Below are 17137 nucleotides of genomic sequence, written 5' to 3'. Positions count from 1 at the left end.
GTAGGGCTCATTAACATCCGTAGCCATAATTGCAATCACCCAAATATGGATGCATTTGTTGTGCACCTTGATACCATTTACTTGCGCCTAAACACCCCCCCCCCCCCCCCCCGTACATGTGCATATTTGAGCCAAACAAAATAGCAAAAGTTTTTAGGTTGATTTTTGTGATTTTTTTTCTAATAGTCATATATGCCTGCACATAAAAATAACATATCGTTTTTCCAGCTGCCGAGGAGTCTGGGAGAAAAATGTACTAATGGGACCACCTGCCTTGCAGAACCACCTGCCATCTTTTTATATACAGATCTCATAACAGATGCACCATGTTCTCTGTAGAAGCTGTCTTTTCACATCTACATCTGTTAAGAGATCTGTATATGAAAGGAATGGCAGGTTGCCCTTTGTAGTAGTTAAAAGACAACGGATACTCCAAAACTATAATCTATGGGAAGCAGTTGTGAGCCCTGTTACAAATGTAGCTGTGCTTTTGCCAGCTACAAAAAAATTGTAATTGAAATAACATATTTTTGCTAAGGAAAATTTGATTACCCAGACAATGCAGAGAAGTCGGCCACAAATATGTAAAGTCAGGTAGGGGTACGGGACTTCCTGAATGCTTGGGACCTGGGATTTACCAGATAAGGGATCATTCTGGAATTTGGATCTCCATAACTTAAATTCAAAAAAAAGAATTTAAAGGGATACAGTCATGGGAAAACATGTTTTTTTCAAAACGCATCAGTTAATAGTGCAGCTCCAGCAGAATTCTGCACTGAAATTCATTTTTCAAAAGAGCAAACAGATTTTTTTATATTTAATTTTGAAATCTGACATGGGGCTAGATATATTGTCAATTTCCCAGCTGCCTCCAGTCATGTGACTTGTGCTTTGATAAACTTAAATCACTCTTTACTGCTTTACTGCAAGTTGGAGTGATATCACCCCTCACCCCCAGCAGCCAAACAAAAGAACAATGGGAAGGTAACCAGATAACAGCTTCCTAACACAAGATAACAGCTCCCTGGAAGATCTAAGAACAGCACTTAATAGTAAAAGCAATGTCCCACTGAGACACATTCAGTTACATTGAGAAGGAAAAACAACAGCCTGACAGAAAGTAATTCCATCCTAAAGTGCAGGCACAAGTCACATGACCAGGGGCAGCTGGGAAAATGACAAAATGTCTAGCCCCATGTCAGATTTCAAAATTGAATATAAAATAATCTGTTTGCTTTTTTGAGAAATGGATTTCAGTGCAGAAGTCTACTGGAGCAGCACTATTAACTGATGCATTTTGGAAAAAACATATTTTTCCATGACAGTATCCCTTTAAACATTAAAATAATCCAGTAGGATAGCTTTGTCACCAACATGGATTCATACAGCTTAATTACCATCAAGTACAAGCTACTGTTTTATTATAACGGACTAAAAAAGGAAATCATTTTAAAAAAAAAAAATACTTGATTAAAATAGGCTCTATGGGAGATGGATTTCTTGTAATCTGGAGTTTCTTGGAGAATGGGTTTCCAGATTATGTATGCCCATAGGGTTGTTGGATGCAGAGGTGCATTATTGTTCAGCTGTAGCCGGACATATGTTAGACATCCCTGACATAAATAAATTAAAAAAAAACCAAAACATTTTACCAAATGTATTATCTACTAAGGGCATCAGTTCCCTAATCAAAAACCAAACTTTGGAGATGGGAAAGAAGTGGTCTAAGGACAAGAGTGGTTGGGCCTCTTCTCTGTCATTATGGGGGTTATTTATCAAAGGTCGAATTTGGAATTTATGTGAATTTTGTTTTTTATTCGAATAAACTCACAACTGGAATGGGAGGTTAGCTATGAAAAAACACGAACGTCTAATATTCGATCTAATAGTCTCGACACGAATCGAGTTTAACTACGAAAAAAAGCTCAAATGTCAGAAAGGCAATTAACATATTGAAATAGTTCAACAGACCTCTGCCATTGACTTGTAAATAAACTGGGCAGGTGTTAGGTGGCGAATAGAACGGTTTCCATGGTCAAGGTGTGATAAATCTCACATTCGAATTTACATTCGGTGCCCTTGAATTCGAATTTGTGAGTTTTGACACAACATTTTTTTTGCAGAATTCGAATTTACCATTCGAACCTTGATAAATTTGCCCCTATGAGTATTAACTGAAAAAAAATCCAAAATATATTTATAAAGCATATATAGCATATTTAAATAGCAGCACAAACTGGTAGTCATTTCGGCCAATTCCTACAGTCTGCTGAAGATACATTTTCTGAGAAAAATGTTTTAGGGCTCTTACACATTGGTGGTTTTTACTGTGCTCCCCTGCATTTTCTTTCTTCTGTTCAGCCGCAGGGGAGCGCAGGAGTAGATGCACTTAATTATTGTGAAGGCTGCAGGTGGGACGCAGCATGTTGCATTTCACCTGTGTTCGGCGCAGACATGCGTCTGTTTGAGTACAGCCGCCTTCACAATAATTGAGTTTGTCTATTCCTGCGCTCCCCTGCGGCTGAATCGAAGAAAGTGCAACGTAGGGGAGCGCAGGTAAAACTGCCCGTGTGTAAGAGCCCTTATGCTGTTGCTCTGTTTAGAAAATCAAGTTAGTGAGCAGAGAAAAGTCATCTGATATTTCTCTGGTCAGTTCTAAGCAGGGTGACATAACAAGATGTTGCTTCTCTCGGGAATTTCAGTATCAGTGAACTGATAAATGTTAGCAGGGGGTGCTGTTGTTTTAAACTCATTGTATTAGTTTAAAGGGCATGTAAAGTCTAAAATAGAATAAGGCTAGAAATGTTGTATTTTGTGTGCTAAATATAAACATGAACTTACTGCACCACAAGCCTAATCAAACAAATGATTTATGCTTTCAAAGTTGGCTACAGGGGGTCACCATCTTGTAACTTTGTTACACATCTTTGCAAGACTAAGACTGTGCACATGCTCAGTGTGGTCTGGGCTGCTTAGGGATCGTCATAAACAAAGCTGCTTGAGTTCTGCATGGCTGGGAAGTAAGGTGGGGTCTCCCCCTGCTGTTTATAAGTATGATTGTTTCCCTGCTCAGCAGTTAGGGACCGTCTGACAATTCCTATCCACAGCAGTAAATGAAGGGAGAATTTCACTGCATACAGTCAGGTTTCTTATAAAAACGGTGCACATTTTTTAATTAAAGTATATTGGAGATAGGTTTCTTTTTCATTAAAGAAAGTAAAAATGGGATATTATATTTTTGCCTTTACATGCCCTTTAAAAAACTGCTAATACTGTATCTTGAAATTATTATAAAAATAAGGTTACACAGAAGTCCAACATTTTCACATATTTTATTCTACATAGGGTAATGCATAACTCATAAACATGTTGGGCTTCTATGTAAGTCATTGTATTTTTTATATATGAATAAACAATATAATTTTCATGTCATTATAAACAGGGGGCATGACTGAGAGTATGTGAGTATGTGGGAATGTCACAGTAGCAGTCAGGAATACTGGCAGGTACAGTAACATTTTCATCATCTCACAAATTGCATCATGGCTTATAGCTGCCTGCCAATAATTCTCTTTGGTGTCATGTCCCAGAATAGGGGATAGATAATCACAGCCATCACCCTTTTATTATAACAGGAACGTCATTTCCAGAAGTACCACATTTCTGATGCTGAAATGCCACATCCAAAAATGCAGCATCAGGATGGGTGGCACCTCTGGTTGTGGCGACCAGCACGGCATTGTGGGTAGGGAATGGTGAGGGTATTTAGGGTGAGTATGAAACCAGAGCAACTTGTCACATGATGTCATGTTGGGTGACTGTATTGGTGATGTTGGTACAGCACCATAATTGGCCTAAACGGCATAATGTCAGCACTTGGGCACTTTCACTTTAGTGCTCATGATAGCGGCCTGTGTAAAAAGTAGTAGAATAGAAGTCGTATAGAATCTGCAGAGCAACAGCTTTAATTAATCTTTAGCCATGCAGAGCATTCGGGCAATAATTAGAGGCAAAAATTCCCAAATTGTATTGATGAAATCATGATGAAAATGACAGGCTTTGACAAGGTGCAGACATATAGATCTATAGAATTATTACAGTTAGAATGTTAATTGAGGCAGGTACTGGTTCCTGCAAAACAGAAACACAGTAAGGGTTAATTACGTTCACTACTGCATTTGCACAAATTGCTCGATAGTCAGATGCACGTAAAATCCAATTCATTAAAGTAAAATGCACTCTTTGCACTTCCATATAGTTGGCTTCACTCAGTGCTTTGTACCTCCCGTTCTAAATCAAGTGCTATTGCACCTATAGACACAGAGGAATAGGTTCTTTCAGCGCCATGCGTCATTAGGCACAGTGCATTGCATCTAAAGAATTGGGCACATGCAACACTATCACACTCAACACCAGATATTATGCCATTCAGGGCCGGAACTAGGGGTAGGCAGAGTAGGCACGTGCCTACAGCGCAAAGCTGGAGGGGCACCAGGCATGTACCTCCTCTGTCGCCTACCCTCAGACCAGTGCCTGACTCTCTGTGTTTTTTCCATCTTCTTGCGCTCCTGCCCATGCGCACGAATGCACGCTCGCACCAGGAGCGCAAGAAGATGAAAAACCACATCTTTCTTGCGCTTGTGCACACGAGCGCCGCCTTGTGCATGCGCACTCGGGCTACGCCGACGCCGCGTCCGCCGGCTTGCTTTGAGCCCCTGAGTGGCGCGGCACGCTATTTACCCTAGGACCCCTGCCGTTCGTCACCCCTGTCTCCTCCCCTTCATTTGTGCACATGTAGGTCAGGAGCAGTGGGAATTGGCTATGGGAAATTTAATAAACTATAGTATTTCATGAGCAGCCCCACACCAATTTGGATGTAGCTGGGTGGATTTCCGACCCTAGGCCCAGGCCTTGGTGGCCTTTCCATAAATCCAGGCCTGGCCATTTGGAAGACACTGGATTTCTTTGATAAATGCTTATGGAAAATAATAGGAGCACAAGTTCAGTGTATTTACCAAAAATACAGCATTCTTTCCCAAATTTCCAGTGCAGTTAATGGCACCAGATGTTCCAATGTCATAATTTCCAGAGCTTGGCATCAAAACGATGTCTGCACTTGATTCCTTTGCCATTGCACCATCCGTTGATGCAAGTCCGTATCAACAAGCTCACTGCACGCTAGTTACAAAGGGAGTCACAGTGGGGACAAGAACAAATACGCGGAAGTGCAATGAGCGGCGCTGTGTAGTGCAGTCGTAAATGCCCCCTAATGTCTGGACATTCAACTTCTATTTCTGCAAATCAAGTGGATCTGCAGGCACCTTAGAAGTTCTAAATATAGTTCATATAAGTAATGTAGATAAACAGGAGGTTGACTTTATTACAGGTAAATGTCTCTTTAAAGGAACATTGATCCATTACTTTCACCTCTATCATTGATCTCTAGTGCCACATTTAAGTTTCCCAGACATGCATTCTGTGTTTGTATTCTTGCTCCAAAGTCTTGCCTCGAGATCATATAGGGAATGTGTCTTTAATTGACATCACCTTCCTTATGGCTCCATGGGGCAAATTCACTAAAAGGCGAATTTTCGCCTGTGAAGGCTTCGCCACACTCCGCGCCAAATTCGCTACCACTATGCTAATTTACTAGAATGTAGGTAATATATATGTCTTTACTAGAGGTGTTGGTGCAAATGCTAGAAGTGACCACTTATTATTACAAATGCCAAAGGAATCAAAATAAGGACAAAAGAGATCCTCTAATGTCCTAGACATGAGCCCATTAAAATATGGAAAAAGGCGAGTGTTTATTAAGTTTTTATGACTTTTTAGCATACAGGATATGATGTCACTGACATAAGATTGAGGAGGATGTAGCTTCATCTTATCAGTTCGCCAGGTCTAATCTGGCGAAGGAAACTCTGGTCGAAAAGAGGTAACGTTTGCACTTTAGTGAATTTGCGGAGTAAGATTGTTCTCCTGAGCGAAAATGCACCTTGTGAAAGGGCGCAACACTACACTGGCGATGGTCTCATTCACTAGCAGATTGTCCTCTATGCCTGTTCGTAAATTGCCGATGTCCCTGCGGACGGGATTTCTGCCGAATTTTCCCAAGCAACAGCCACTTCTTCTTTTAGCAAATTTCTAGTCACATCCCATAGATTTACTCTGTGATTTAACTGGAACTATAAAAGTGACTGATGTGCCATCAGGTTTATAGAGCAGCATAGCTTTTTAATTGCAGATAAAAAAAAACACAATGTCCAGAATTAATGATTAGGCTTGTGTAAGACTAAGAAGAGACAGCGAAGAAGCCATGCCTATTTTAATCCTCAAAGTTATGCTCAGAAAATGGATTGTTTGGCCTTTGGGCACTGCAAAGTGCTTTGGTAGGGTGGTAAGGGACTGATTAACACACCTCTGTCTGGTTAAAAAAACTGATTAATGATAAAGTTATTTTCTTCTAAGCCTTTGGAAACTTTTGACATATTAATCGATGGTAATGCAATGTAAAGATGCCTCTTCTCCTGAGAGCTGTTTTTAGCAAAGCAGGAATATTTAACCATTCTGCATACTTTTCTACTAAAGGCATTTTAAAGGCACAATTGCCTACGGCTGCTTCCTTGGGTCTTCTTAACTTTTAGGATCAACTGGGAAGGGAGCTAAGGGCTGTTTAACTCATTGAGGAAAGCTCAAATTGGCCATGAAAATTTCACAAACGTTTCCGATGGCTGTGGAGGATAAAGCAAAGATGACACAGTCGGGACTCTGAGGGCTTTTGATTTTCCATGAAACACTGGAAATGTCTTGTCACTTGTCATTACTTGCTAGTTAAAGAACCATTGCAATTGATTTTATTCTCCATTGACAAAACAGTCGCCTCTGAAAATGAGCCAAAGTATCCTCGTCGTGCATTTCCCAGCACTGTATTCAAGCATTACTCTTTGAAAACAAATCCTGATAAGCACAATTCAATTATTAAGGACTATTTGACAGTGAACATTGGATTCACAAAGTGTCTGATGATATGATATGAATTTCAACTGAAGGGCATGAGAAAATCCAAAGTCTGAATCCAAATGTGCTCATTTTTATTGATAGCAGTGCTTTCAAGTGTTTTCATGTGATGATGTATAAAGTTTTGTATATACAAAAACTTTTTTATGCTGTTTTGGTCCAGCACTTTGTTTGGTGTAATATGATTGGATGCAGCCAAACTCTTTGTGATTGGCCATTTGATTCTTAGATACTGTGTTTATGGATTGTTTCACTATGATTAAGTGCCCAGGAGGTGCGAGAAACACGTCAGGCTTTTTGTAACATGATAAGATTTAATATTTTTTGCTACATTTTTGACTGAGGTCCGGTTTGTACCAGCCTTTGTTCTACATGGTTGTGTGTTTGCTCTTCTTCAACTGAAGGTCGGGGGCATGTGCATCTGGACCCACCATTCTTCATAGTGAGTGAAATTCTACAGATAGGGATGTTTTGTTTTTCATGTCCATACTAAAAAATCATGTAAACATTAAATAAACCCAGTAGGATTGTTTTGCCTCCAATGAGGATTAATTATATCTTGGTTAGGATCAAGCACAGGCTACTGTTTTATTATTACAGAGAAAAAGAATATCATTTTAAAATTTTGAATTATTTACTTAAAATGGAGTCTATGGGAGATGCCCTTCCTGTAATTCTGAGCTGGATAATGGGTTTCTGGATAACAGATCCCATGCCTGTAATGTAGTCCACCTTGGTAACAAGGTCTATGGCAAGCTATTTCTTATAGTCAAGCACTGTAATTAGGAGTAGGGATGGGCGAGTCTGACCCATTTCAAACTGCTACAAATTTTTTTTAACTATGCATTAGTGTCTATGGGCTCTGAAACTAGGCAAAATATTTTGCTCATCCCTAACTAGGAGACGTTTACTGCCAGAGAGTCAGGTGGCCATTAGTTTAGACATGTCAGTATGATTTTAAGCGTTACTGTAAAGTAAATTAGTAGATGATAATTTAATCTCCTTCTGCGGTATTTTGTAAAATGTTAATATTGGGACATATTTCCCATTTATATTCTTCACCCCGATGTAGTATAAAAAAGCAGTATATAGGGGAAATATAAAGTACAAACATTCTGGAATTAAAACCAATACAGGGGGCTTGATGCAGATATGTCCTGTTTATTCACAGAAAGAGTTTTTAATATATAATCATCCATCTGTGCTGCGTCTCTAATGTATACACGGGCCTACATGCGGCAAACATGTATACAACTCCCTACAACGAAATGTATGCAAGCAATTATGTCTGAGCACTCAGAGTGTTGCCAACAGTGTTGGACTGGCCTACTGGGATACCAGGAAAACTCCCGGTGGGCCCAGGTGTCAGTGGGCCCTCTTGCTTCTAACCATTTGGCCTATTTCATGGCCATTCCCTATTCCTTTTTAGGAAAAAAGAGGCTTAATAATGGAACAATAGCGTCTAATAAGCAGATATAATAGACTAGGAGAATAAAGAGGTTTAGTGAGTAGAGGAGGAATAATAGTTTGGAAAGTGGTAAGGTATTCTGGTGGGCCCCCGGCATCCCAGTCCGACACTAGTTGCCAATGCATTGGTACCAGTACTGATACATATAGAACTGAACTTGCACTAATATATTCTGAACCCATGCAACATAACAGCTACTGAGGTGCATTAATGTTGATTATCTTTCCAGGTATCAAGTGTTAGTATTTGGTCTCATCTACTTCCTGCCGCTCCTGGTGATAGGTTGCTCCTACACGTTTATTGGCAAGACCCTTTGGGCGAGTGAGATTCCTGGTGACTCCTCAGACCGATATCATGAGCAAGTGGTGGCCAAGCGCAAGGTGAGTAAAACCTTAGACTTCACTGGTCCTAGTCCTCTACTTGCGACCCCTCCGCCTAATGTTTTGGGGATGGGCAAAATCACTGCTGGAAATGTTGATGTCAAGAGTCAAGAGTGAGTTTATTGTCATTTCATCCATATACATTTGTACAGTACACAGTGAAACAACTGTTGTCCAGTACATCTATGGTGCTACACACAACATAGATGTACTGGACAACATGCAAAAAGTGCAAAAATATGCAACTCCTGCAAGACAGGACAGCACAGTGCAGGGACAAGACAAGACAGTGCACATTCAGCAGATGTAATATGTTAAGTAAATAATGCTAAACGTCAGACATGATGGGTGTATCATTGTGACATGACAGTTGTAAGAACATGATAAAGAACATGATAAAGTGCAGATCGAAGAGACCCAGGTGGGGCTAGGACAAATATCTTGTTGTGGGTCCCAGCCCCCCAGCAGGCCCTCCACAAGTTTTGTCAGCACTGCCTTAAAGGAACAGTGGAGGGAGCCTTTAGCAGTCCATGGATGGCTAGCTTTAGACCGAAAATCTCAAAAATCTGTAAGGGAAAGCTTAGAGGTCATGGCATATAATCAAGCAGAAAATGAGATTTTGTCATATCAGCTCATGCTAGATGCTTCTGATGCTAAATTTAATATGCAGGTTTCTGAAACAATCATTATTTGCTATTCAGCCTTATATTGTGACATGTATATCATATATATTCAATATATTTTGTGAGTCTGTCCCTAAGCTCAGTAAGTGACAGCAGCACAGAGTATGTGCAGTGAATCAGCAGAAAAGAAGATGGGGAGCTACTGGGGCATCTTTGGAGACACAGATCTTTACTGCTAAAGGGCTGTGGTTGCCGTGGGCTGGTACAGAACCCAAAAACATAATGTACAACATTTCTGCCCTACTTCACTTTAGTTCTTTTCTTTAAAAGTAGCATTTAGGAGGGTGGCAGTCGTAGCTACTGGGGGAGATTAGTCGCCCAGTGACAAATCGCCTTTTCTTCAGACAACTAATGACTTCCCTCCAGCTAGAATATAAATCGCCTCACAAGGAAACTTCGGACGACTTCGGAAAGCCGAAGCATTTCGAGTGCCATCCCACCAGCGATTTAAATTCTAGTCAGCAGGAAGGCATTTAGGGGAGATTAGTCGCTCGAAAAAGAGGCAATTTGTGGCTGGGCGACTAATCTCCCCCAGTAGCTATGTCTGCCACCACCCTTAAGAGCAGAAGGTAGAAAGTTCACACTTTGAACTCCAGTTAATGCCTCATTCTTATCAACACAGAAATGACCTCTAAGCATAATATCTATATTATAGGAGTCAAACTATAATTGCATTAAAGGAACAGTTCAGTGTTAAAATAAAAACTGGGTAAATGGATAGGCTGTGCAAAATAAAAAATGTTTCTAATATAGTTAGTTAGCCAAAAATGTAATGTATAAAGGCTGGAGTGCACAGATGTCTAATAAAACAGCCAGAATCCAACTTCCTGCTTTTCAGCTCTCTAACTCTGAGTTAGTCAGCGACTTGAAGGGGGGCCACATGGTACATTTCTGTTCAGTGAGTTTGTAATTGATCCTCAGCATTCAGCTCAGATTCAAAAGCAACAGATATGACCCATGTGGCCCCCCCTCAAGTCTCTGATTGGTTACTGCCTGGTAGCCAGGGTAACCAGTCAGTGTAAACCAAGAGAGCTGAAAAGCAGGAAGTAGTGTTCTGACTGACATGTTATACATCAAATCACTCCAGCCTTTATACATTACATTTTTGGCTAACTAACTATATTAGAAACATTTTTTATTTTGCACAGCCTATCTATTTACCCAGTTTTTATTTTTACACTGAACAATTCCTTTAAGGGCTGTTTGCGTCATAATCTTTGTTCCTCTGCCGACACTGGAGGTGGGTGACATCTTGGGTGGGTGATAGAAGTGTTTCCATTTTAGATTATACAGTATATGGATATATAGTATAGAAGATGGTCCCTTTTGGGGGGGCTAAGACTCTCTTATAGTGATGGACGAATTTATTCGCCAGGCGCAAATTTGCGGCAAATTCCCTCAATTCGCCGCCGGCGAATAAATTTGCGAAACCGCTGCATCCAAAAAAAATGGAAGCCAGCGTTCATTTATTTTGGCAAGATGGCGGTGTCAAAAATGAGACACCGACGCCGTTTAGCAAATTTTTCACCATTTGGCAAAACTAAACGCGCCAAATTCGCCCATCACTACTCCCTTAATCTTCATTATTGTCCACCTGTGTTTGCAGAACTAGTTTCCAAAATCCCCTCACTGATTCTGATATGAGGGGTCCCTATGGGAAAGACTGACCTTCTTTTCTATATCTTTCAGGTTGTGAAAATGATGATCGTCGTAGTTTGCACGTTTGCAATTTGTTGGCTACCGTATCACATCTACTTCCTGCTTCAGCTCTTCTTACCCAATCAGAGCCAGAAATTCTATCAGCAACTCTATTTAGGAATTATGTGGCTTGGGATGAGCTCTACCATGTACAACCCCATCATCTATTGTTGTCTGAATGACAGGTGAGACTGAACAAATCACACTAGCTGGGTTCACTAGAAGCAAATAAGTAGAAGTAATTAGTAAGTAAGTAGAAGTAATTTGATTACCGGTGCACAGATTACTCCCCCCCCCCTTATAATGAGCTCTTACTAACAAAACAGTCACAACAAAGGGCTTTGGGAGAGCAATTTTTACTGGTAATCTATTTATCTACTACACAAGGTCCAAATAAGGGTCAGGGCACACAGGTAGATTCGGGGAGATTAGTTCCCCGGCAACAAATCTTTTCTTCTTCGGGGTGACTAGTCTCCCCGAACTGCCTTCCTGCCAGAAGTCGCCACGAGTTTCCTCGTGAGGCGACTTCGGAAAACGAATTGCTCCGTGTGTCAGCCCACCGGCAATTTACATTTTAGCAGCCGGGAAGGCAGGGAAGGCAGTTCAGGCAGATTAGTCGCCCCGAAGAAGAGGAGATTTGTCGCCGGGCGACTAATCTCCCTGAATCTGCCTGTGTGCCCTGACCCTTAGGAATGACTCCAATTACTCTGTTTACCATGTTTAGTTCAAGGAATAAAGACAAAAACAGATTCATAAACAATAGGCAAATGTTTTTCCAGCACAATCTCTATTCATTATTTTGAACAAGGGAATGGATGGGTAAAACGAATCAGTTGCATTCATGTAAACTCAGAACTGCTATGCTACAACTGTATCCTATAAATATTCTGTAAATGGGGAGGGTATATTTTTCTGAGAAATGCTGTATATTTGTATATATAGAATACACCCGGGAGTTTCCATATAGTCTACATAAGCTGAGGAAGTCCCCAAACATATCAGCAGAACAGTGGCATAGAATTTTAATACGCTATGCGGCATTGGCAAAAAATGTTCTGTATCAGAATAATACAAGTGCTTTGTCCTGATTTGATTTACTGCATAACTACCCATGGAACTGAACACGATTAGTCTGGTACAAGCAATCCTTTTGTACACCACAATCAATCTCTGTAATCAGTTTATTCACTGTAATGTATTCTGAACGAGACCATTAGAGAAACCAGAGAAAACAAATGTGTTTCCCTTTCTGCAACCCCAATTCACCCACCTGCTGCTGGGCACCGGCTCTCTTCTGGAATGTATAGACTACCAGGCCTTGTATTGTTTAAGTGATGTTGATCTATCCATATAATACAATGTATTCAAATAACAACGTCTTGCCTGATATACGGAAAATATACTTATGTGTCACTAATTCAGATGAAGGGTGGTCCAGTAATTATAGAAGTATTAGCTTACTAATGATCTATATTTCATTCCTAACCCAACAAGCACATTTTTAGTTGTAATATTGGTGTGTAGGCACCATCTCAGGTCATGTAGCCTGGTCATGTGCTTTCAGAAAGAGCCAGTGCAGCACTACAGAACTGCTTTCAGGCAGGCTATGGTTTCTCCTACTCAATGTAACTGAAGTGGGAAATGGCTTTTTACTATTGAGTGCTGTTCCTATATATACCAGAGAGCTGTTATCTGGTTACCTTCCCATAATGCTGAGGGGGGCAAGGGGGTGGATGATATCACTCCAACTTGCAGTGCAGCAGTAAAGCGTGACTCATGTTTATTAGAGCATAAGTCACATGACTGGGGGCACCTGGGGAACTGATAATATTTCAGATTTCAAAACTATGCTCTTTTGAAAAATGAATTTCAGTGCTGAAATTCACTATTTCACTATTGCACTGATGCATTTTGAAAAAAAAAACATATTTTCCCATGACAGCATCTCTTTTTTTTTTGTTATACTTATCATAAATTTGTCTTTCCATGCTATTCATAATTTTGCCATAAAAGTATTTGCCCAGTGCTTTCACATTGCCAATCTGATCCCCCGTGTTAATTTATAAATGGGACTGCCATATTTGTGCAACAGTAGTCCCATAGCAATGAAAACTCATATTGAAGAGTTAACTTGATTTTAAAGAGTAGTTTTTTAGTGTCAGTATCCAGGGGTGCTGCACCAATGAAGTGAATTGAAAATCTCACCTCAGATGGTAGCACCCCAGCAGTTGCCAGGGGCAGCAAAAGGCGCTCCTTGTAACTTTAAGATCCTGAAATTCCGTTCTTCTAGTGCAGAGAATGCAATTCTGCTTAGTGCACTAGGGATGTGAACCCCCATGGACCCCTTCCAGACCCAAAAATGTAAGTGCTGTAGGGAGGGGGGCTGCATTTTTTTTAATGTACTGATTCCACAAATGTTTCAATATTTACCCTTAATGTATCTGAAGAATTCATTAAGATTTTACTTTCCCTCAACCCTTATTTACATACTGCCCATTTTTAATCAAAGTACAGAAATGCCAGAGAATATTGGTCTTTTTATGCACAGTGTAGGCACTGACTGGCAATCTGTGGGTTCTGGCAAATGGAGGTGCTGCTGTAAGATGCCATAGGCACCCACTATTTATTAGGCTGGTGGGTGCTATTTGGGCCTCTGTGTACCTGATGCCAGGTCCTATTTTTGATTTTTAGTCCAGAATGGCAAAGTGGCTTCAGTTAGTCAATGGGTCAGTGGTACAATTATTCTCCTGAAATTGCTACAAGCAACCAAGTTAAAAAAAATAAATATATATATATTTCCACAGCAATGACTCAGCACTCAGAGTTCCTGAATCATTAGGCCCAAATTTGTGGCAAGGCCACAAAAAGGCCTTAGGGTAGGCCGAAATGTCAGTCTCCAGTTTTTTTAAAGGGATATTGTCATGGGGAAAAATTTTTTTTTCAAAATGTATCAGTTAATAATGCTGCTCCAGCAGAATTCTGCACTGAAATCCATTTCTCAAAAGAGCAAACAGTTTTTTTTATATTCAATTTTGAAATCTGACATGGGGCTTGACATATTGTCAATTTCCCAGCTGCCCCAAGTCATGTGACTTGTGCTCTGATAAACTTCAATCACTCTTTACTGCTGTATTGCAAGTTGGAGTGATATCACCCCCCTCCCTTTTTCCCCCCAGCAGCCAAACAAAAGAACAATGGGAAGGTAACCAGATAACAGCTCCCTAACACAAGATAACAGCTGCCTGGTAGATCTAAGAACAACACTCAATAGTAAAAACCCATGTCCCACTGAGACACATTCAGTTACATTGAGAAGGAAAAACAGCAGCCTGCCAGAAAGCATTTCTCTCCTAAAGTGCAGGCACAAGTCACATGACCAGGGGCAGCTGGGAAATTGACAAAATGTCTAGCCCCACGTCAGATTTCAAAATTGAATATAAAAAAAATCTGTTTGCTCTTTTGAGAAATGGATTTCAGTGCAGAATTCTGCTGGAGCAGCACTATTAACTGATTCATTTTGAAAAATTTTTTTTTCCCATGACAGTATCCCTTTAATAAAGTTTTTTTTATTATCTTTAAGACCTTGTGAGTGTGGATCCTTTCCTTTTGGTGTGGATTGCAGCTTTCCGATGTGCATCCAGGCACGTGACTGGTTTATTGAGAGTGCCAGCATCTCTATGGACTATATATAACACTATAAGCAACTGTACTTTAATTCACATCCCATTTAAAACTGAATTGGAGAGCGAAACCTTAAATAAATTCTGCCTTCGATTCTGCCATAAGTGTATGTGCACAAGATGCGCTAAGATCCGCTGCTGCCGCTTATGATGAAATGAGAATAATGAAGCTAATGTTTTTGTCTTGCTTTGATGTTCCTTCTGTAGGTTCCGCATTGGTTTTAAGCACGTATTTCGCTGGTGCCCATTTATACACGCTGGTGAGTATGAAGGTCTGGAAATGAAATCCACACGCTATCTTCAAACCCAGAGCAGCATGTACAAAATCAGTCGTATCGAAACCACCGTCTCGTCTGTACTAAGCGCAAATGATGAAGAAGCAGAGGAAACTGTGAAGAGCATTAAACGTCTGTCTTTGGATCTTACCTCCAACGGTTCCTCACGTAGTGTTTATAAGACTATGTCTAACTCATCCAGCTTTTACTCCAATAATCTTTCATAAACGAGACACCATCCATCCTTGGTCTTGGGTATCCCGTTTGCGGTTTGCCGCAAGTCTCCTGAAGCACGGTGCTCCGATCAGTTTCTACCTTCTTCAGGCTGAAAGTGAACGAGAGCTTGTTTACTACTCCAGAGTCCTTACTCTCACATTTATTAATTACACCAGGAAGAGCTTTTTAATCTAGTGGCAGGAGAAATGGCCACCTACATAGAATGTTTCAACTAAGTGACATTAGTGGATGATTATCCATTTACCTCTAAACAAAAAATACTATACCCCATACACAGCCACTGTGATGTTTACACATTCTCAAGATATTAACTCAGAGCTTTTGGTTAATTACACTTTACACGTCCAACTGCCTTGTTGGATGCTTGGCCATCAAATTGCTGGTTAGTTTTAAGGAAAGCATTTCAAAGGTACTCAAAGTATGCTAGCTAGGGGAGGCACACTTTCACTTCTGCAAACATTTTAAAGTGTTTTTTCCTTTTTTAAATATCTTCAATAAGATATTTATTCAATGTTAACGTTTTTTTTTTTACTATTACTGTTTTTTGGTACAAAGTTTTTGCCTGCCAACATTTTGAGTTCTCGAAATAACGCACATTTGTATGTACACTGTTTATATTTGTGTTATTACCGTATATACTCGAGTATAAGCCGTCCCGAGTATAAGCCGAGGTAAGTAATTTTACCTCCAAAAACTGGGAAAGCTTATTGACTCGAGTATAAGCCGAGGGCGAGAAATGCAGCAGCTTCTGGTAAGTTTCAATCTCATTTTTGGATGACTATTCTTAGGCGCCGGCTGCTATTCTAAGGCGCCGGCGAATATTCTTAGGCGCCAGCTACAATTCTAAGGCGCTGGCTACTATTCTAAGGCGCCGGCGAATATTCTTAGGCGCCGGCTACTATTCTAAGGCTCCGGCGACCGTTTTTGAGCTTGACCCGAGTATAAGCCGAGGTAGAGTTTTTCAGCATATTTTGGGGGCTGAAAAACTCGGCTTATACTCGAGTATATACGGTAATTGGAAGGTTGGTTTACGGAGAGTAACTCGACATATATATTATGATTGGATGTATCGAATGCCTCATTTCTGCCTTATTATTTCACTGCAATGACTTTCAAGCACAGTTTGTTTGTTTTTTAATAAGAATAATGAATGTTATTGATTACTTAACATCATCCACCACTATGATTGTTTCTGTAGTTTCCTGCTGTACAAAACTACTGTGAAGGTGCCAGTGACAAAAAGTATAAATATATATTTTTCCTGTAAAGGAAGCAGAGACGTCTTAGAAATGTATTCCTGATATGGTCATTGTCATTCTTCTATTGCAGAGCTGTCCATCTCCAGGCCGCAGGGGCATCAATGGGTCAGGTATTAGACAAACTATTTAAAATAATAGATACAGGCTTGACCATGTCAAGGCTTTATGGAGGCTTTGGCCTCATTAAAACAGACACCATCCCAAACTGCCTTGGCAATGCCTTTCTCTAGTTGACCACCTTATTCAATAAACCAGGAGTGGCAAAAACTATGACTTTTGGGAGGTGTGCACTGATCCATTAAGCACTGGTGAGTCCAAGAAATGTCTGAATCACTAGTGCCCTTATTAGCACTTATGCAGGATATATAGATATAGATTTAACTCCTGGCCTGTCAATGCATTTGAAGCCTATAGTTGGACATCCTCTTCTAACTTAT

At 40.3% G+C, this 17137-nt stretch overlaps 1 protein-coding gene across 1 annotated transcript in view; it reads left to right on the top strand.

Moving 5' to 3' along the window:
• The window catches only part of tacr1.S (tachykinin receptor 1 S homeolog), a 132066-nt gene extending 115899 nt beyond the window's left edge, over positions 1 to 16167 (top strand). The window contains exons 3-5 of the mRNA XM_018255192.2: positions 8718 to 8868; positions 11241 to 11434; positions 15137 to 16167. Coding sequence (XP_018110681.1) covers positions 8718 to 8868; positions 11241 to 11434; positions 15137 to 15431 — 640 coding nt within the window. The 3' untranslated portion in view covers positions 15432 to 16167. The remainder of the gene's footprint in view (positions 1 to 8717; positions 8869 to 11240; positions 11435 to 15136) is intronic.
• Positions 16168 to 17137: the final 970 nt, after the last annotated feature.

The sequence above is a fragment of the Xenopus laevis genome, chromosome 3S (assembly GCF_017654675.1).
Source record: "Xenopus laevis strain J_2021 chromosome 3S, Xenopus_laevis_v10.1, whole genome shotgun sequence".
In the NCBI taxonomy this organism is placed as follows: domain Eukaryota; kingdom Metazoa; phylum Chordata; class Amphibia; order Anura; family Pipidae; genus Xenopus; species Xenopus laevis.
Note: the sequence above shows the minus strand (reverse complement) of the source record. Positions and strands in the feature narration are given on the sequence as shown.